Genomic DNA, 21,235 nt, shown 5'->3' on the forward strand with positions numbered 1-21,235 from the left:
TGCTAATTCCTCCGTCAACTTTGCATCTCGTGTGAGCAATCATTCACCTCGTCACCACCTTGTTCCCGCCCGCTCGCTCGCTGACCGTAGCCAAGTGATGCGGTGAATACGCTGTGAATACGAGGCGCCTCGTCCGAGCTGCCTCGTCCGAGCTGCCTCGTCCGAGCTGCTCGCCACATTGCTTGAGCTCCCAGGCTGTCAAATGAGTCATTACAAGAAATTGTCGTCTCAACGCCAGCGCTGCGATGAGGCTATCGGGTCGAGACCCCGCTGCGGCGCTCTTTGGAGTACTGCCGCTCGCACATATCACGTTTGTTTGCAGATGATCCCCACGTCCTTGCTTTCAACTTGCTTGCCACGCGTCAATCCATCCCGCGCTCCGGAGTGGTCTGCCTGTCACGCGTGAGTGTGTGTGTGTCAATGAAATGTGGACCGGGAGGATTTGAAGCTTTGCTCTGTCAAAGAGGCTTTGTTTGCTTCTTTAAAATGGTGAGTCAGTGTCAATGTTCACTTATGAAACTATGAGACTTATGAGAATGTCACATGTCATTTAAACTTGTCATGACCAACCTTGAAAAGATTCATTTCACCCAATACGGCTCTGGTGCAGCAATACATTTGCCTAGGAATCATTTTGGCACAGGTTAGACCAGGGGTCTCAAACTCCAGTCCTCGGGGGAGGGGGGACCGCATTCCTCCATGTTTTCCAGGTTTCCCTGGTTAAACACACCTGATTCAATGATCAGGCTCCTGCAGAACGTGAACTGATCATTTGAATCAGGTTGGCGCCCTTGAGGACCGGAGTTGGTGACCCCTGTTTTAGAGGGTTAAAGGCAATATCAGCGTGGATGACGGCTACGGAAAGCGCTCAAATGGAACGAGAGGACTCAAATCTACGGAGATGTTCCGCAGCGAAACCTTTCCACTCGGCACGACCGCAAGAGGTGCTGATTAAAGGATGAATTTTGTAACTCGGGCTAATGGCGCATCTTGATTTTGCCTTTTGAGACAACCAGTTTGAAACAAATGTCAATGACTGCTGGGCATGACTAATACTTCCCTAACCCATTTTAACATTCCCATTCTTCCCACAGAGCAAAAAGAAAATGCACTTGTATATGAAATAGCGGTTGCCTGAAGGTTGCTGTAACATCTATGCTAACTTTAGCTAGCCACCTAAAACTTTTCCTAGGAGAGTGTGACTAGAAGACATTAATCAGGTGGTCTGCTTGAACATTGTGGTGGTGGTGGTGGTGAAATCGAAAATGCTTTATTTTGTTTTGTCACTTTTACGGTGAACATCTACTAGCAGCCTGACGCGATGGCATCTTTACTTGGTATTTGGAAAAAGACAAGTCCATTTTGCCCATTCTATTACCCCATCAACCCAACGCCAAGACTGCTCATTCTTTTGACCGAGATCAATGTCTCCCGGCCGAGCGTTGAAAGCTGGTATCCTTTCGGCGGGGCATTCCGCCTACTCGTCGCTCGCTAAAAGTGGCTGGCAGGCTGGCTGGCAGGCTGGCAGACATTTAGATCAATGCTGTCCTTTGCCTTTGAAGCGTCTGAAACCATCAGCGTGCATTCATTACCGCCAGCGTCTGACACGCCGAGTCAACAATGGTCTCGCTGCCATTGGAGTGTGTCACCACTCACGGGACGGCGACCCTGAAGCTCATTAGGAGCCGGTCGGTGGCCTTCTTAACAGCTCCGGCTATCCGGGGGGGGCTTTTGACTACACTTGACAGGCCCTTTTGGCTTTCGGAATCAATGACCAAAGTCTGAAAAGACGATCGGATTGTTGTTGGCCGGCCAGCCGGCCGTCAGGCGCGTCCAGATGCAAATAGAAACTAGCTTCCCGGAACATCCTGTTTTGTTCGGGGTGAACCTCGGTACGGCAATTTCTGCACGTCAGAGCCGTTACCAACCGATTGGAGGGATTCGGTCGGCCAAGCTCGAGCTACGTTACGTGCGAGACGGGCGCGGAGCTACGATGACTGTAAGCGGTTCCGATAGACGATGACCGCCGACGCAAAGGTACTTGACAGAACCATAAATGTCGGTCGGGCCTTTGTGTGCAAATTGATCTTCTTCGGCAAATGAAGGTCACGTTGTCGGGGCAGACAAACGAGCGCCCGCGTCGCCATCAGAGGGTCAAACGTTGCCACGCACAAATCCATTATGGAGATGACTCTTTGGAGGACGTTACATGATTAAGGCCAGCTCAGATGCCGTGCGGGGTCAGGAGCGAGTGCACAAATAGCTCGCCGGATCAAGGAAGAATCCAAACTCCCGACTGTGATTATGTGGCTCTTTGCACATATTCGTGGTTCGTTCACCACCTCATTGATAGAATTTTATTTGATAGCGAGTGATGCATCTTCACATCAAAATTGGATCCCTTTACAACTTTATTTTTATTCTCCCTAGCTAGCTAACAAAGGAAACGACTGCTTAACCATAAACTCTCACCTCGCAAGCTCGTTATGATGTCATAAAATTGGGATTTGCGGGGCCCTGCAAAGTGCACTTAAACCCTCATCAGTGTTGAGCTTTGTCATCAAAAAAAAAACAAATCCTCAGAATAAACAGTCCGGCCTTTGTGCCGATATAAGCGAGCTTGTCGATGCTCCGTGTCGGAACATGAATCACCCCCCCAAAAAAAAAATCACTCTCAAAATCGGCCATCAGTGCTTGTTGGTGCCTTTTTACGACGAAGAGCAAAATCTGGATCGCCATCGCTGCTGGTGTCGCCTCCACGACAGGTGTGCTTTAACGTTCTACTCACTGCTAAAATCAACTTCTGCGCAACCTATTTTCAAAGCAATTAGGAAGGTAATTCATGAAACCGGCCGGGCACCTGTAGCACAGGCAAGGGGGACGTGAAAAATGCAGCAATCAGATTAATCAAGCAAAAGGCACAGAGCAATTACTCAGCAAGCACTCCAGCAACAGGCGATGCTTATCATTAAATTGGAGGGAGGGAGATCGCAGACGCTGGCTTTCTTGGTCGCTCGCGCGGGACTTAGACGTAGCGGCGGCGGCGGCGCGCCCACGGGCGTTTTTCGGGGCGGCGGCGTGGCGTGATTTACGAGTGACTTTGCCAGGTAACGCAACAACATCTGCTCCCGCGTGCTCGGGATGCCAGCCCGCCGAGTTGGAGGAAGCCCAGTTCCTTGCCCGTCCTCATCATTCAGGCCGCCGCCGCCGCCACTTTGTTTCGACGGTCGGCCTACTCCCGACACCATTCGTCACCGCTGGCTGGGCGTTATTGCGACACTTACCTTGAAAAAGTGACTTTTGTTTCTGATGATTGGATTTTCGAAGTAACTAAGTTACTGTCTTAGTTACATTCAACAGATGTTGACAGCTGCGCTCAACATATTGACAAGCAGTTTCGTTTTTGCCTGCCATATTTCACTGTTAACAGGCTCATGGCAAACTTCATATTTATTATTTACATTCTTTCTAAAGAAAATGATTACATTTGGGGACCTCACACTGCGTCGAGTCGGTCGGCAGCACCAGTCGCGGTTGGGGCAAACGTCGACTGGCTGACGGCGACAACCAAAAGAACTAAATCCTGGCGCCGAAATGCCAGAGTTAGTTGGGATTATTTGCTTATCTGCGCGGAGATTGCATGCAAAGGGATAAATAGACTCATTTAATTGAGCTGATGAGTCGGAATGCGGTTTTGTTTTGGGGGGTTTTTATTTGACATTTTTACTCCAATAAAACATTGAATTGACTTGACAGAGAAATGACACGCTAATCATGGAGGTGGCTTTTCAAAAAAACAGCATCAAAAAAAGTGCAGACGTCGGTGCTGACAAAGTGCTTGGAAAGCTTTCTGCGCTCTTACAATACAATCTGCAAGTCAATATTTCATTAAGCCAACAGCGGGGCTTGTTAACAAAGAAGCGTCGTCACCTCGCCGCCTCGCCTGCTCTGGGACGCTCCCGTCTTTTCGGCCTTTTGATTGGTTCTGTGTTTACGGGCCTGGTTTACAAGAGAGGCGAACCCCGGAATTTGACCAAAATAGCAAGATGAGCTCTGATTGGGCCATCATTGGACAGAATGAAAAGTGGCTTTTCACTCTCACACACACGTCCGGAACTCGGAGCAGTTGTGCCCTGACAAGAAGAAAAAAGAAAGAAAGAAAGAAATGGTGAAAAGTTGACCGCTCGTTGGCAGCAAATGTCATTCCACTTTAGCTAAAAGCAGCTCAAAGTTGTGGTGCAAGTGGCAATTTTAGTGGATTGTGCGTGGTGGATTTCTTGGCATTTCATTCATGCAGCCATTCCGACCGAAATGAATACATTTAAAGCGAAGCGTGTATATTGGTTACAGTTTCAAAATCATTCGTTGTTGTTTTTGTTTTTTAAGAGACTTTTTTTGAATACCTTTCAATTAGCATTCATTTGTTAGAAAGCATTTCATGTTATTTCATTTAACGAAAGCATTCCCTCAATTTCATTTTCCTTTAGAAAGCATTTCATGTTATTTCATTTAACGAAAGCATTCCCTCAATTTCATTTTCCTTTTGTTCACTCAAATAACCTTGATGCAAAACTAGCTTGAAAGATTCAAAGGATCCTTTCTTCCTTTTGTGTATTACAAATAGCTTGAGCTCGGAGAGGAGCTGAAATGCTAATGCGAGGGATCAAATCGGGGCGAAGACGGGTGAACTGTAACGCTACATGACTTTTCCCACATGCCGCACATTGTCTCCGCGCCGCTGGCTCGCCGCCGCGCGTGACGCATTTGCATATTGAAATGATGCTTGATGAATGGAGAGCCGTGCAGGTACCCGGCAGGAATCAGCCGCGTGGCTTTCTAATATCGCTGGCATCACGCCGCGCTAAAAGACTTGCTGTGGACGACCGATACGAGAGGAGAGGGCCGCAACTTTGCAACAGCGACGCTTTCTGCTCCAAACGTGCAGGAATATTCCAAAAATGCTGCAAAATTACAGGAGAACTTCAATTTAACTGCATAATTGTAACAACAAACAAAACAAACAGCAAGGTGTCATCCCACTTCTGACACCAGAAAGAGGCGGTTGTTGCGTCGTCGAGAGAGTGAACACGGCAGAACTATCAAGTCAGCTATCATTTGATAATTGTGGAAAACTTCATTCCAAGAAAACCATATTGCTTAAAAAAGGGCCTAGTGCTCTAGGTGTGTCACACAACTTGAAATAAATAGTCCACAGCATCTCAGCAATCGAGAGAATCTGTTGGGCAACGGTTTACCTGTCACAAGCGTTGTCCCATTTCTGACATCACGCCTTCGTAGCCGCTTAGGACCTTAACTGATTTATTACAGAGAATGCAATTTATTATTAGGACTAAAATATGTGCATGACTTTTTTCCTTTTACAGAAGAATAGATTCCCATCAAATTCCGGTCCCACAGGTGCGTCTAAACAACCGAACCGGCAGGGGGCGCGCTGGTTTGCCTGCAGGTTGATTGATTACAAGCACCTGTGGCGAAAGCCGAACTGTGGCAGGCTTTCTCGTTTCGTCAACTCCTGTAAATTGGACACTCCTGCTTCATATATTTAACTTTTCAAAAGCATTTAGAAAAGACCTGCTGGTTTACGACATTATATAGTATATATACGTATATATTTATTAGGGGTGTAACGATTCATCGATACACATCGATTAATCGATATAATGCTCTACGATTTGTTGGCATCGATGCTAAACGTAAACATCGATCTATATCGCCCGTTTTTGACCTCGGACATTAGACGCGACTTTATTTTGAAATCCAGTTCATTGTTGCTTGCTTCCTCTTTCCGGGAGCAGTACGCGGCGTGCTGTGTTGTGAGCAGAGCAGAGCAGAGCAGGCACGTGAAAGGGGAGCCGACAACTACGCGGCTCCTGGGCTGGTGCTATGGCTAGTGTGTGTCCAAGAAGACGAGGAAATTCGCTCCCCTTTGGGCTTCAAGTCATTCGTTTGGAAGCACTTTGGATTCCAAAGAAAAGATGGCTCAACGGACAATTAAAATTATTGTAAATAAATAGTTCAGTAATGCACTTTAAAGTTAATGGTATTACAAAAAAAGAAAGAATATTCATTTTTCTTTACTTATATGAGAAAAAATATAGGAATTTGATAAAGTTCAGTGTTAAAATAAGCACTTTGTATACTACAATACTCTTGTAATTTCCTAAATAAAGAGTTTGCAGTACCTTGTTGATTTTGCGTATGAATTGTTATAAATCAGGATATTGTTCTATATTTTTTATTTTAAAAAAAATAATAATAAAAAATATCGATCGTGAAGCACTATATCGTGATGTATCGTGAATGAATCACAGCAGGCTTTACGATATCGGCAAATATCGTATCGTGTTTCTTTGTATCGATATGATATCGTATCGTGACAAAACCCGCGATTTACACCCCTATTACGTACATAACATGTTCCACAGACAGGTAACAGCAAACCAAATTCATGAGCTCATGTTCTCACCAAAATAAACGTACTCAAACATTTTAAAAGGAGACAAGCATAAATGAAATTCAATGAGTGTCATTCAAATCCCCAAATTGATGGCTCACTAACCTGCGAGAAAAGTGAGTCGCTAAAGTCGGTCCTTGGTGCGTGCGTGCGTGCGTGACGCTTTTTGAAGACGAGTCCATACCGACGGTCGCTTGTCCAACTAAGCTATGTTTACGGAGGACACACATTTTCTAAACTTTAAACGAACTGTCGATCGACGCCGTGTGGGGATGATGTTTACGGAGGACACACATTTTCTAAACTTTAAACCAGGGGTCCCCAAACTTTTTCCTGTGAGGGCCACATAACTTTTCCCTTCTCTGATGGGGGGCCGGTGTCAGTTTGTAACAGAAAAAGTGTGACGATCGTAGGGGAGCTTAAAAAATGTATTGTTTTCCAGAAAGCCACATATAACCAAATAACGGTTATTTAATACCCCTTTCCAGGTTCTTTACAGAAAAAAAGTCAGGAAACAAATAATAACACTATTAATGAAATAAATAATAACTAAATAGCCCTCTCTGAGTTCTTCACAGAAAAAACAGGAAATAAATAATAACTAAATAACTCTCTCTGGGTTCCTCATAGAAAAAGAAGCCATGGAACATTAACTTTCTGTTGTGCCATGCACAATCTTAACAGATAAAAGTTCAGCTCAGTTGTCAGAGCAGAATCTCTCTGACACATATGAGCAGTCTCTTAAAGTTCTTGTGTTCCTTCCTTATAATCCTTTTGTAGGTTCCAGTAGGCTTGTAGACACCGCTGTCTTTTTTGTTAAAGTTTGCTAGTGCGTCATAGTCTGGAGTAAAATCGGTTGTGGCAATTCTTAGGCGAGATCCGAGGTGTTGGTCCGTTTACCTCCATCTGTGACGGTTTGATGTTGACGTTCATGTGGCTGAACGTCACGTCGCGTACGTCGAGCCAAATTGGCCACTCTCTTTTAAACGCTCGGCACTGTGTCCACCTTGCTTTTCCTTGGGCGACTCATTTTAATGGAAGGATTCCAGGGGAAGGTTTGTGGGTGGCTTTAGCGCAAAACTGCATCTGAAAGCTCAGCGCGCGAATTACAAGAATGCTGTCGTCACAGCCCACGCTCTAAATTCGGGACTGATACAAATAGAGCGCGAGTGCGCCATGTCCGTACTACTGAGTACGTACGTACACGCACTTGTGAGTGTGCACCGAGCTTTCTGACACGGCTTCCGGTAGTAAATGCGCAGGCGAGCGCTTCCCCATCTACTGGGGAAACGCAGTCATTGCAGGCAAAATGACCAAAAAAAAAAAGTTTAATAATACAATTTGTTCAGGGTTGGCGGGCCGGATTAAACGGTCCCGTGGGCCGTATCCGGCCCGCGGGCCGTAGTTTGGTGACCGGTGCTTTAAACGAACTGTCGATCGACGCCGTGTGGGGATGATGTTTACGGAGGACACACATTTTCTAAACGTGAACCGAACGCGTGGGGATGGAGTCGACATCACCGACGCGACGCGACGCGACGCGACGCGCTCTTCCTCAACTTCCGGTTGGATGCGCTGGTGAGTGCGCCGCCTTGTGGTTGATATTGGTATTACACCTTTCAATGGCTCAGCCAAAAGAAACCATTTTATTTTCAGAAATCAATCGAGGGAGGGAGGGCCACTTCGAATGTGAAAGAGGGCCGCCAGTTTCCCATCCCTGCTGTCGAATGTCAACAAACAATCCTTAGAGTTTGTTGCCATTCCACTTGTGACACCACATAATAATAATAATAATACTAATTCATTAAATTTGTATAGCCCTTTTCAAAAACCCAAAGATGCTTACATACCACTGAACCTCGACAAACATGACAGGAAAGGAAAAGTAGCTGCAATTGACCTCAGCTGGAGGTTTACACACCAACATAAAAGCCACTTGAACCCTGTCGCTAACCAAAACAGCAGCCTTTCATCCAGGTGTGTGTTTGTGAAGGAGGCTTGCGGAGTATTTTCAACTGCTCATGAGAGAGAGGAAAAAAAAAAAAAAGACAGCGCAGACTTGGATCTTTCCTCCTGTTGATTTCTGACATTTGCGGCATGTTTTCTTGTCCCGCCACAAGACGGGAGACGAGGAGCAACATGCTTCCTGGGGGTGTTGCAGAGAAGCTTGTCTGAGCTCAATAATTCATATTTGTCTGCATGTGTGTGTGTGTGTGTGTGACCGCCGCATGGGTGCATTCTCATGAAAACCACAGAGGAGTAGCATAAATGTTTCACCACCCGCAGCAGCCACTTCTGTCAAAAGACATTAAAAAAACCAACAACTTGGAATTACACATGCATGTCCCACAAAATGTCAAGTGCTAAAGAGAGAATTTGAAACACCTTACCCGAATCAACTTCTATGTACCCATTGATGTTTCAAAAGCACCTCCAAACATCAAGCGCGACCTTGCAAGTGCTGATTAACATTTGGCCTAATGGTGTCTGAGAAGCAGCTCATCAAGGGCAGTGGTGTGAATTTTGTGAGGAGCAAAAGAAAAAACTTTTGCAACCATTTCAAAAGGACGCTCAGCGTTGTGTCGCCGTGTGAGTCTGACCTCGCAGAAATTGAAGCCAGCAGATGATATTGAATGAGAAAGCGCTAAAGGCTGACATGAATAACGACGACGATGAAAAGAAAAACGATAGTATTCAAGTTTATAATCTTAAAAAAGTCGTGTTTCACGTAGAGCTGATGCAAATTATTTTCATGATATTTTGCCTTTTCTCCTGTAATTTGACACGGGGTTGGTTCACAGTAGTGGCCAAGAAGCGCTGCGAGTGTCTCTTCAGGGGTTTATTTACAACAACAACAACAACAACAAAATCTTGCCACACTGACTGACGATGGCCGTGCGCTCTACAGACTGTGTATGACGGTCCTCCTCTTGAGGCTCTCCACGTACTCGTTAGCCTGGTCCAAGCTGGTCTTCTTCTCCACGGTGGGCGGAGGGCCCTCCACCAGCTTGACAAAGTAGTGGCAGTAGACTTTGTCCATGATTCCAAACATGCCTCTTCCGTGGTAGCGGATGCGCTTCAGGTACATGCCTTTCCCCGTGTGAGACTCGGCTGCGGCGCCGGCAAAGCGAGAGAAAGAGAGAGAGAGAGAGAGAGAGAGAGCGAGAGAGAGAGAGAGAGAACATAAATGGGGAGGCGGTAAAGAGGAACATTGAGCTCACCTAACACAGACGCAACTTTATGGTGCCTTGTGGGCTTGTAAATGTAAAAACTACCCTAATGATGGCTGAGATGTAAATATGAGAGGAAAGGGAGGGGGCGGGGTCCGTATCTATAGTAGCTGCTGGTGTTACAATGCCCTCTAGTGGAACAAAGGATAGTTTCACTCACCCACATAGAGGTTGGACTTGTACTCCACATTGTGATTCTTCACCGCCATCTCCTGAGCTTCCACGAGCACCTGAAACATAAATCGTAATTTCCATAACTCTTCTGACCTTTCGACTACGAGACAACGCTTGGGGCTTATAAACGAACTTCTCTCATGATCTTGGCCCCTTTTTTGTCATTGAACTCCAACTGCGCCACGGCCTCGTCGATGCTCATCCCCCTAATCTGTATGGGAAACGTCACAGGATCATTTACACACCTCTGTTCAAATCCCAGGATTTTGTGTTGCCAAAGCGTTGAGCCCAAGTTGAATCAATTCAAAACTTGAAGCGTTTTTACTGACCATTTTAGCCAGGTACCACATCTTGTCTTTGCTGTACTTGATCTGTCTCCTTGAATGATGGATCTCCTGTGCAGGCGCGAGGGAGAACGTGTTTTATGGTTGTCATTTGCAACAGGAGAAAAAGAACATACGGCTGGTCTGCGGGGCTCGTCGGGCAGCTGAGGCGGATAAATGATCTTGTTCTTCCTCTCCCAGTGCTTTGCTTCGAATGCAGTGCTGGTGTGGAAACAGGACAGCTGATGAGGACCGGCAGCTGCTGTCGCTAACCTGGACACAACCATAAAGTGAGGCTAAAATGAAGAATGTTGAGGTCAAGTAAAGATTACTGCAGTACATCCATCTGACAGCGCGGCATGAAAACATCACAACATACCTCGGTTGAAAAAGTCCAAAAATACTCCTCATTGACACAAGACCTTTAAATAAACCGAAAAGAAATGTTATATTGAAACAATGTATGGACATTTCAAGTCATAAAATGTCATATTTTCCTTACCGCATCTTTTCACGGTCGCGGCCATTTTGGCTACCGTCAACGAATTGCTTTACGGCAACGTAGTGTTTACTTTTTTTTTTTTTGTTGCCCGATCTTTATCTTACTAAAACATTTTATTTGGATGACATAAATTCCCTTTTAAATGTATTTGAATAGTAACTATGATTGATACGGTATTAATAATTTGGTTAATTCACCCAAACATATGGTTAGACGTTCATTCTTTTGTCGTAAAAGGCGTGTTTTTGGGCTTGCCCGGTTTACGTATCAGCGGGATTTTACGACAACACGCTGACATACGGTCGTTGCCGTGACGCTCCGCCAGTCTATGGGAAACATGTGAGATGCGCATTTGTGTTGCTTCCAAGACTTATTTTTCCTTTTTTAAAGTTGGGAATCCTTTCAACGCTTACCACATTGATCATGCATGAACGACTCCTCCCCGCCTCTCCCAATTGGTACTGCTCTCGCTGCTGTGATGTCAGTAGCGGTGGCTTACTGGGCTTCGGAGCCAAAAACTTCATTTATTTGATTGACGTGTCTGCTGCTACTTGCAGTACTCAAGGTAAGTAAGTGAAAGTTACGTAAAACAGTATATGCATCTAATAAAACAATTCAGAGTGCGTTTTAATGTGACTTTTCGGCGTATTAGCCATTATCGCCTAAAAGCGGCAGCATTGTCTTTCTCAGGTGCACGGGATGGGCAGCGATCTGTGGGGGTGGCGGTGGGGGAGTGCCCCCCCGTCAAACCCTCCTTTTTGGTCCAAAGTCAATGCATTCCCTGGTGACTGGTCTCTTTACTTTGTACGTATGTTCAACGTCCCAGGTCTTCTTGTGGGCCACAAAGGCTTGGTGTCGGGAGTTTCCTTCTGCCAGGATGTGACGCAGAGTCACATCTGTGCCAGCGCCTCCGTCGATGGCGTCATCCTCTTCTGGGACACCAACACTCGATCTCTCTTACGGGAGCATGCGGCTCATCAGGTCAGTTCTGGAGCTCCGGTTTGATCCCAATCCCAAATAATGAACATTCTTTCATTCTCAGAGCGCTATCTCAGCCTTGCACTGGTCCCCGCTGGACAAGAATCTGGTGGTGTCGGGCGATGAGAAAGGCATTGTGGTGTGTCACTGGTACAACACGGGAGACACAGCCAGCTTCTTCCCCGAACCTAGAAGTATCATCTGCCTCACCTGCTCGCCGCACAACTGGAACACCGTGGCGGTCGGGTAAGATGACGACACCGACGCTAAAAAAAAAAAGATATATATATATATATATATATATATTATTATTTTTTTTGACTCATTCCTTGTTATTGGGCTTTATACTTTTGTGCAGATATAAAGACGGCATGATTGCGCTAATCGACGTGAGCAAGAAGGGTGAGGTGACACGTCGGCTCCGTGGCCACGACGACGACATCCATTCACTGGTGTGGTCGCCGCTCGCCGACGAGGACGCCCTCCATTTGAGAGCGGAGGCCGGCGACGGTAAGGGTAGTCAACCAGACCATAATGTCATTTTTCGTCCAAATGTTTGCCGACGTCTCTCGCCTACGTTCCAGCTTCAAACGGAGCGAGTGCGGGAGAGGAGAAGGGCTGCTACCTGGCGTCAGGAAGCAAAGACCAGACGGTGAGGATCTGGAGCACGGCCACAGGAAAAGGTGAAATGTCTTGAACAAAAGGACAAAATAGAAAGTTTGTTGATGACTGAGGAAATGGGGCGCTTGTGCGCAGGCGTGTCCACCCTGAAGCTGCCCTTTGTGAAGAGACGAGGCTCTGCCGTCGTCGACCCCACGCTCAAAGAGAGACTCTGGCTCAACCTCCACTGGCCCAAAGGCCAACCGGCGCGCCTCGTTTCCAGTTGCTTCAGGTCCGTTCGACCGTCCGTCCATGTCTTCGGCGGACATGCGATAAACACGCTTGCTCGTGTGCAGCGGCGAACTGCTGATGTGGGACCTGACCCGGACGGGCAAGCAGAGGTGGACCCTGTTCGGCTCGTCGTCCGAGGGCCAGAACCACAGCAGGATCGTGTTCAACACCGCCGGCTTCACGCTGCCCGACGGCCGCCAGCTGCTCGTCAGCACGTCCTTAGACAGAGAGGTCCGATAAGGAACGTCGCCTAGCGTCACGCTAACACATCGTGGGAAAAGATAGGCTAGGCTCAGAAAACTAGCATCCGATTGATCTTTTTTGTTGTTCAGCTTTTGCTTTCGTTTTCCACACCACTGATGTTCAGGTGAAATGTTGGGACCTGGCTGACCTGGACTGCCGTTGGACGCTGCCCACGCTGGGCGGCTTCGTGTACAGCTCGGCCTTCTCGCCCGTGGCTAGCGGCTGCCTGGCGCTGGGCGTGGGCGACAACATGATCCGCGTGTGGAACACGCTCTCCGCCCACAACCCCTACGACGCCCGTTGCTTTTGGCAGGGAATCAAGTCCAAAGTCACAGCGGTAAGAAAGCCTCGCAAATTTCCATCCATAAATGGGATTAGTTTCTACAAAATGCAATTCATTGCAGCTGGCTTGGCATCCCAAACGAGAGGGAACCTTGGCGTTTGGAACAGACGATGGGAAAGTGGGAATCTACGAAGTCTTCTCCAGCAAGTAAGACGTCTTTTTCAAAACCATTCCACCTCCACTTATTGCTGACTCTGTCATCTCCTCGCAGGCCGCCTCAGATCTCCAGCTCCTACCACAAAAAGACAGTGTACTCGCTGGCCTGGGGACCGCCGCTCCCCCCGATGTCATTTGGTACGAAGGCCTTTCCCGGCCGGCAACAGCGCCATTATAAAGCCGGTCAGCAGAAAGACAGAAGGAAAAAAAAAAAAACCAATCTCCGCACGTCTCTCTAGCCGCCTTTCTTGTAATTGACTGTGTAATTGAACGAGCTCAGTTCTTTGAAGAAACTTGGGCCAGATGGCGTTTTAATGAGTCCATCCGTCAAACGCCGGCTCTCGGGCCCTGATTGTTGCCATCTGCCTTTTGTGGGACTAAAAGAAACCTTTGGTGTCAGGTCATTTGTCTTCTTAAGACACGATGGTGTTTGATGTATTTATTTTGACTTTGAAACACCCGCATGCTGAGTGGACACGACAAAACATCTGCTCTTCCCACCACATTTCAACTTGCGTTGGAAGGAGACATCCATCGCTCTGATAAGAACTACAAAATGAGCTTACTTGTACTTGCGCCTGTATTATACTGCCCCCCGGCGACCGTCCAAAATGCTGTCAACGTGTGGCCTTCAGGCGCGGCGGCGGCGGCGGAAGGCAAGGCGTCCCACAGCCTGTACAGCTGCGCCGGCGAGGGCGTGATCCTGCAGCACCAGCCCACCGACCTGAGCGGCGACGCCTGCGACGTCGACAAACTCATCCGGCAGACCAACGACATCAAGGTACGCAGGGAGGGGGCAAAGTGCCGTCGACTTTTGGAACACGTTTTCTCTCTCTTTTGCGAACAGCACAAGCTTTCTCCTCACACCGACCTCAGCTGGAAGCCGGACGGCAAAGTGGTGGCGATCGGCAACGAGGACGGGTAAACGAGGCCCGCCCGCCCGGCCGGCCGACCGGCGGCGGCTCGGCTCGCCACGCCTCGCCACGCCACGTCCCTCGTCAAGCCCCGCTCTTTCCGCAGGTGCATCGACATCTACCGGGCTCCGTCGCTAAAGCTTGTGTGCAGCATCCAGCAGCACCACAAGGTGATCAACGCGCTGCGATGGCACCCCGAAGACAACGCCCCGCCGGAGCTGCACGGCCTGCTGGCTTCGGGCTCCTGCAACGCCGTCGTCTACGTGCACGACCTGCGTCGGCTCATAGGTCTTTGAAAATGAAGTGAAATCATGATTAGGGCGAGCGACAAAGATGAATGTTTCCCGCTGCAGAGAATCCTCCCGAGAACCCGTCGGTGTTGACGGAGCCGTATCGCCGATTGTGCGGCCACACCAACAAAATCACCGGCCTGGCTTGGAGTCCGCACCACAACGCCAGACTGGCCAGCGCCTCCTACGACGGGACGGCCCAGGTAACGACCTTCTCGTTCTCGCCGGCAGTCTCGTGTTTCGATGTTTTCTTTGTGGTATTCAGGTGTGGGACGTGGAGCAGGAGGCGGCGCTCTGCAACTACCGCGGCCACGTGGGCTACCTGCTGAGCGTGCACTGGTCCCCCGTGGATCCGGACGTCATCTGGACGGGAGGGAAAGACTTCACCGTGCAGGAGTGGAGAGTCTCCAAGCAGGAGTTCACAAAGCCGCCCAAAGGTGACGCTACGCCGCCCATCCAAAGCACCAAAGCAGAAGACCCTCATCTTCTTCCTCTCAGGGAAGAAAATGGTGGACCTGAAGGAGAAAGCCAAGCAGAAGAAAAAGAGCAACAAGTCAACAGATGCAGCGTCTCCGGAAGTCAACGGCGAGCACGTGACCAACGGACAGGGAGCCCCGGACGAAGCCGAAGAGCATGTCGGCTCTACGGGCAGTCCCGTGCCCCCGCCAGGTGAAAACGGCGCCTTGTCACCTTGTCTTGCGCAACCTAACAGAACATCTGTGTGGAACCTTCCTCAGCACCGCAAAGGAAATGCGCACCTGGAGCCAAGAGCAAAGACAAACAAGGTACCTTCCACCACATTGCGTGCGTGCGAAATGGCTCACGCTCATGTGTGCAGCGTTTGCCGACTCGACGGCTATCAAGAGGAAGAAGGCTCGCTCCGTCCTGCCCCTGAGCACCTCCATGGACCACCGGCCCAAAGAGGATCTGCTGCAGGATTGCCTGACGCTGGCCTCCATTACGCACGACGCCGGTAAGCGGACGCTGGAAACTCAAGTGTGTGATTAACGTGCGTTGACTCACTCTGTTCTCCTCTACCGGCACGCTAGCGCCCCCCGCTGGCTGCGTCGCCGGCCAGGGCGAGCACGTCCACCTCGGTCTGTTCTCCGACAGGGCCGCCCTGCACCGGATGTTCCGCGCCGAAGGTGTGTTTGACTTTCACTTGCTCCCGGCGGGCGGCTCTAAACTAAAACGAGAGGGTTTCTCTTCTTTTCTTCTTCTTCTTTCCCCTCTTAGAGGAGGCTCACGTGGAGGGCGGCCACGTGGAGTCGGCCGTCTACCTGCGGCTGTGGAGCGGCGACCTGGAGGGGGCGCTGCGGCTTGCCGCCGAGAGAGGAGAGCTGAGCGACCACCTCATCGCCGTGGCTCCTGCGGGTGAGAAACGTAAAAGGTCGCCATGGCGAGGCAGCGTGTGACTTTGCGCTGGCTGGCTGGCTGGCTGGCAGGCTGGCTGGCTGGCAGGCTGGCTGGCTGGATGGCTGGCCGGCTGGCCGGCCGGCCGGCCGGCTGGCTGGCTGGCTGGCTGGCTGGCTGGCTGGCTGGCTGGCTGACTGGGGTCTCTCTCGCAGCGGGTTACGCGGTGTGGAGCGACGCCGTGCAGCGCTACGTCAAGCAGCTGTGTCTGCAGGAGCAGCACGTGAAGGCGGCCGCTTACCTGCTGGCCATCGATCGCGTCTACCAGGCCGTGCAGCTGCTGCACTCGCACAAGCTCCACAGGTACGTCGTTGAGATGATTTCATCGCGTAGTTAGTTTTGTTTCATGTCATTTCGATTTGAAGTCCTCGTAAATGGATGCGGCGGCTTTCGTGGTGTTTTTAGGGAGGCCATCGCTCTGGCCAAAGCGCGGCTGCCGGCTGAAGATCCCGTCCTGAAGGAGCTCTACACCAGTTGGGCTGTCATGTTGGAAAAAGACGGGCATTTCTCGGCCGCCGCCAAATGGTGACTCGCCACGTCTCAGAGCCGATCCATCGCTACGACGGCAGATGCGTGTCGTTACATCCGGTTCACGTTACGTGACGTTCTCCCAGCTACATCGCGGCGGGCGCTAGCTTCGACGCAGCCAAGGCAGTCGCCCGCAAGAACGACGTGACTTCGCTGAGGACGGCGGCGCGTTTGGCCAGCGCGGCGGGCGAGGTCACTCTGGCCGAGTCGTTAGCATTGCGCTGCGCCAAAGATTCGGCGGCGGCGCGGGATTGGGTGGCCGCACAGGAGGTTCTTTCCTCCCACCGGGGCCTGCTGGTCAGTGCATTTGGAAGAAAGAATGAAAGGAGGAACGGATTGTTTACAATCCACGTTGTTGCGCAGGTTCACAGGCTTCACCTCAGTGTGGCCGAACTGCTGTGCGCATCCCTCGCGGACGTCCTCCCCGAGACGCGCGGCGTTGGCCACGCGTGGGCGGCCCCGGGCTCCAGCGGCATCCTGGAACGGGCGCGCCACGTCTGGACGCAACACTTGGGCGTCTCTCCCGTGGACTCGGACGCCGGCCACCTTGGCGCTCGCGGCCACCTTGGCGCTCTGCTCGTCGAGCTTCAGAACGTAGAGAGCCCCCCGCACTCGGCCAGCCTCCCCCTCACGCAGGTAGCCGACCGTAGTGGGCTAACTAAAAAAAATCGTTTCCAAAGTCGTGTCTGAGCTATTTGTCGTTTAGGTGCTGCTGTGTTTGTCCCGTCACGTGGCCCGCGGCGTCCTGTCCTGGTTGCTCGATGACAGCGGCACCTTGGCGAAGGAGCTGTGGCTGGCGGCCGCGTGGCTCCGGGAGGCCGCCGACTTCCGGGTCTCGGCCGCCCTCTTTGGAATCCTGGCGGCCGCCTTGGAAGAGGTCGACCGTAACGTGGACCAAGAAGCCCGAGCCGCTGCCGACGGCCTGCGGGCGTGGGCCGCCTACCACCGTCTCTACCAGTTGTGGTGGCGACGCCCGGCTGACGATGGCGACGGGCTCCAGGCCGAGGGGTCACCGGAAGAAGAAGAAAGCCAGCTATCCGGTGAGCTGGACTTTAACGTCTCCTCGCTTCTGTCAGACGCTCACGCCGCGTGCCAGGCCGAGCGACGGGCGACGGAGGACTTGCAAAAGCGCCTGGGCCTCATGGTGGCGCAGCACGGCCGCAACATGAGGGCCAGCGACCAAGAGCAACCTACTGAGGCTGGAGGGCAGTGAGTGCTTGTATTCTACTCTTAATGGCTTCAATGTAGCCATCTTGTGACCCTGTCGTTCTCTTTCCTTCGAGGCCCAAAGACACTTTTCTCTCCTTGACTTCCGAGATGGCTCAACACCAAAGGCAGCTGGCCGAAATTCCTGACACCATCAAGGTAACGACACGAGATCATAACAAAACGATCAAATTGAAACATTTCAGGAGGTGATTATTCTTTTCTCACAAATGACTGAGTTATTTTGCGAGCAAACTTTGAAATGACATATGGGGTCAGTTGTTGGGCCACGACCCTGAGATGAGTGGAATATGCGTCATTTCACAGCTCAGGCCTGTTTTAACCAATCAGCATCCTGCTCCTTGCTTCCACCGTCTAGCTGTATCCTCGTCCCGACGTAGTGGAGTGCTGCCTGGTCCTCCTCCACCTGGGCTCCCTTGTCCCGGAGTCCCCGCGGAGGGACGCCAAAGACCTGTTGCGGAAATACGGAACACGCCCCACGCTAAGCAAGGCCTGCCGACCATTCTTGGGCTAAATCGTGGAGCGGCTGACCTGTGCGCTCATTTTGTTGAATTAAAAAGAAAGAAAAAAAACTCGGAAGGTATGTCAAGAGCTTCCTTTTTTTTTTCTCCCCCACAGTTAAAAGAAGAAGCGGGGTGTATGTTGAAAATACATAACAATTTAATGTACAACAGTTTAAAACAAGTCAGAACGTAAAAACAACGGTAACATCTTCACGCCGACAGTAGTTTGGCCCGGGCAAAAAACGGACGCATGCATTTAAAAGGTTCTCTCTTGACATCCGGAGAAAAAAATCTAAAACGTTTTTATTTGTCTTTCCAAAAAATGATACATTAGAAATTTACATTGGGTGGAGGAGGGCCCTACCGGCCGGCCGGCGCTCACTTTAAAAGCGAGTGAGCGCAGCTTGGTAGGAAAAAGCGCCGCTGGTGTTGTGGTCCCACGCTCGCTAACGACAACGAGCGAACCCAAAACAAAAAAGGATTTAAAAGCTTTTTAAAACAAGTGCAAGGAGAGCCAGGCTGGGAGTCAGTGCTTGTTGTTGCTCTCCTCCTGGCCCGAGCCGGAGATTCCGTTCTGGGGTTGCGTGGAGCCCGAGCCCAGGCCGTACAAGCGGCCGCAATACTTGGCGTCGTCGATGTTGTCCTCGAAGAACAGCTGAGGGGGAAAGCAAAGACTGGTCAATGCTGGCCGAGCTATGTCTGTCCTTCCTTCCTTCCTTCCTTCCTTCCTTCCTTCCTTCCTTCCTTCCTTCCTTCCTTCCTTCCTTCCTTCCTTCCTTCCTTCCCCCTGTGTGGAAGTGGGAGTGCCCGCCGCGGCTACCTCTTTCATCCTGAAGAAGGCCATGCCGGTGAGCAGCGAGTCAGAACCTGCCTGGTGCTGCCGCCCGATGCGCTTCAGCTCCAGCTGGTCCGCCACTTCCTGTAAGCCACCCTGAGAGATGCAAATGTTAGCAGAGCACCTTTGAATGACCTACTTTGTCCACATTGGTCAAGTGACATGCGAGATACGAACACGTAAGCCTGCTGCATGCATACATACATACCTTGAGGTTCTTGCAGCTCTTCATCAGGTATTTGACGTCGTAGATGGCAGGGAAGAAGAGGTTGAGAATCTGGAAGAAGTCGTGTTCCTCCTCGGGCAACCTGGCGTCCGTCAGCAGCTTCACCAGGTAGCCAAAGTCGTAGCCGCTGTAGACAAACCATGGTGCCGTTGTCATGATGAAAAATAGCAAATCCGGCTGGCCGGCCGGCCGGCAGGCGGCAAATACCTGTGGAAGGAGAGCCACTTGACGTTGTCGCACAGCACCAGGCCCGACGTCATGAGAAGCTCGGCGAAGTAGAGCGTGTCGATGCCCTCCTCCTCGTGCTTCTTGAACTGAAGGCCCGAATTCTGCAGGAGGTCGATGGAGTCCTGAGAGTACATGTCTTCTCTGGAGTCAAAGAGAATTTGTCCAATTATTTTCACCTCCCATACAAGCAAGTTGCCTCATCAATTATCTTGATCAAGTCTTGCCTAATAAAGCAAAGTGTCAAACGCCCATTTGACCTTCTTTCTATCCAGCAACGCTGCCGAGAACTTTAAAAATGGCGAGCGTACGTGAGGTTGAACTTGAAGTTGAACTGCCAGGTGGTGGTGCCGTGCGGGTAGTCGCCGTCCTGGTTCATGAAGGTGAGGCCCAGCTGGATGATCTTAAGCAGGTCCACGTTGCAGCGCAGCAGCTGATACTGGTAGTCCACCGTGCTGCGGAACTCGCCGATGGGCCGCACCACCACGCCGGGGAATTCGGTGTCCTGGCCAGATAGAAAACCAAGTAGGTTTCGAAGTCAGTGCTTGTTGTCGCTCTCCTCCTGGCCCGATTCCGTTCTGGGGTTGCGTGGAGCCCGAGCCCAGGCAGGCCTTTTGGCGACGGCTGTTTATAGGTCAAATGCTGTTTGGCTTTGTTGGGGGGGGGGGGGGCTATTGTAGTAAGTAAGCAGTTACCATGGCAATGTAGTTGTAGCTCTGGATGATCTGTCGGATTTTCTTCATCTCATCGTCCACGTTGCTGGCCCAGACCTCGCAGATGATCTGGCTGGCGTCCGTGAGTGCGGCCGGCATGTTGGCGGCGGGCGGCTCACGAGACCTTTTGACGATCCCCACCGACAATTGTGCGGCGCTCCGGGGAGGGGCCAAATAATATCTGATGAGGGGGGACACATTTGCCATGAAATACATCCAGGCCTGGAAGTGCAGCTTTTGCCAAGCACCCAGGCTAAACCTAGCTCCCCTCCACTTGTACATGCTCTGCTCATGCTCTGCCTCATGCTCTGCCTCATGCTCTGCTCTCACTTCAACGTGCTTCTTTGATGCCAATGTACTACTTTCCAATAAGTGCATAACATTTATCTTGGTTTTGATGAGTCAAACACACACGAGACGAAAAGGGGCTCTTTTGCCAATCAAACCTAATTCATGTGAATCTTCGAGTCACTTTCGGTGTTCATGATTTGATTGTAGCTTTTTTACAAGGAGCGCGCGTTGCATGATGGGTACGGCGCTCGGAGTTGTTTACTACTACTACTACTATTACCGGACGAGCTTTCCCGTTGCTTTCAATAGTAGACTTGTTTTGTAACGCAGCAGTAATGATGCCTCTTTGAGCGATTGTTGATGTCCAACTCTGGGATTTGTAGCGACTTCCTAACGGGACAAGTAACGGCACCGACGCCGGGAGTTTAGCACTCTTGCTAACGTTTGCTAGCCAACGCAATGCAGGCATCACTGGTCGCTCAACGGCCGCGTTTTTTTTTTTTTGCCTCGTCTACGATAGCGACAAGGCCTGCAAACCTGTCGACATGAAAAGAAAGCTGCTGCAGAAATGAAAACGATTGCGCAAATGTGCTTGTACCTGGCGATTTCCTCGACGTAGCCGAGCTAGCAAGTGCCGCACCGGTCTTCTTCTTCTTCTTCGTAGTTTCCGCCCGCGGCTCGGCTCGGGGGCTGCTTCCTTCTTTGTGGTGCCAATGGCTTCCGGTTCACGTCGTTATCGCCACCTGCAGGTCGTC

General features: G+C 50.5%; 3 protein-coding genes across 5 annotated transcripts; 1 reads left to right on the top strand and 2 right to left on the bottom strand.

The window, feature by feature from the left end:
• Positions 1-66: 66 nt before the first annotated feature.
• Positions 67-21,187, bottom strand: cnot8 (CCR4-NOT transcription complex, subunit 8). 2 transcript variants are annotated; one of them, XR_005100141.1, is made up of 8 exons: positions 21,079-21,187; positions 20,172-20,370; positions 19,788-19,981; positions 19,459-19,620; positions 19,234-19,378; positions 19,011-19,121; positions 18,631-18,845; positions 67-82 (listed from the first exon to the last, which is right to left on the bottom strand). XR_005100141.1 is itself a non-coding variant. In XM_037269346.1 (7 exons), exons 2-7 carry the CDS (start codon positions 20,286-20,288, stop codon positions 18,717-18,719), a joined length of 858 nt encoding a protein of 285 aa, XP_037125241.1. In that variant the 5' UTR covers positions 20,289-20,370; positions 21,079-21,187; the 3' UTR covers positions 18,329-18,716. The 2 variants fall into 2 exon arrangements, 1 of the variants encoding a protein (XP_037125241.1); XM_037269346.1 differs by lacking the exon at positions 67-82 and having other exon boundaries at positions 18,329-18,845.
• Positions 9,297-10,777, bottom strand: mrpl22 (mitochondrial ribosomal protein L22). Its single transcript, XM_037269347.1, has 7 exons — positions 10,705-10,777; positions 10,582-10,624; positions 10,340-10,475; positions 10,209-10,274; positions 10,013-10,090; positions 9,866-9,935; positions 9,297-9,586 (listed from the first exon to the last, which is right to left on the bottom strand). The coding sequence occupies exons 1-7, from the start codon at positions 10,727-10,729 to the stop codon at positions 9,378-9,380; spliced, it is 627 nt and encodes a 208-aa protein (XP_037125242.1). The 5' UTR covers positions 10,730-10,777; the 3' UTR covers positions 9,297-9,377.
• On the top strand, positions 10,983-18,244 carry gemin5 (gem (nuclear organelle) associated protein 5). 2 transcript variants are annotated; one of them, XM_037269342.1, is made up of 27 exons: positions 10,983-11,269; positions 11,531-11,685; positions 11,747-11,928; positions 12,041-12,192; positions 12,267-12,365; positions 12,439-12,574; positions 12,639-12,804; positions 12,941-13,153; positions 13,221-13,306; positions 13,371-13,453; positions 13,951-14,096; positions 14,163-14,236; positions 14,336-14,517; positions 14,583-14,722; positions 14,785-14,956; positions 15,018-15,189; positions 15,249-15,304; positions 15,358-15,492; positions 15,569-15,664; positions 15,756-15,893; positions 16,088-16,235; positions 16,338-16,457; positions 16,547-16,757; positions 16,824-17,096; positions 17,167-17,669; positions 17,744-17,825; positions 18,046-18,244. In XM_037269342.1, exons 1-27 carry the CDS (start codon positions 11,128-11,130, stop codon positions 18,199-18,201), a joined length of 4,218 nt encoding a protein of 1,405 aa, XP_037125237.1. In that variant the 5' UTR covers positions 10,983-11,127; the 3' UTR covers positions 18,202-18,244. The 2 variants fall into 2 exon arrangements, with proteins under 2 accessions (XP_037125237.1, XP_037125238.1); XM_037269343.1 differs by having other exon boundaries at positions 15,018-15,188; positions 15,257-15,304.
• Positions 21,188-21,235: the final 48 nt, after the last annotated feature.

Source organism: Syngnathus acus, chromosome 14 (genome assembly GCF_901709675.1).
Source record: "Syngnathus acus chromosome 14, fSynAcu1.2, whole genome shotgun sequence".
Taxonomy (NCBI): Eukaryota; Metazoa; Chordata; class Actinopteri; order Syngnathiformes; family Syngnathidae; genus Syngnathus; species Syngnathus acus.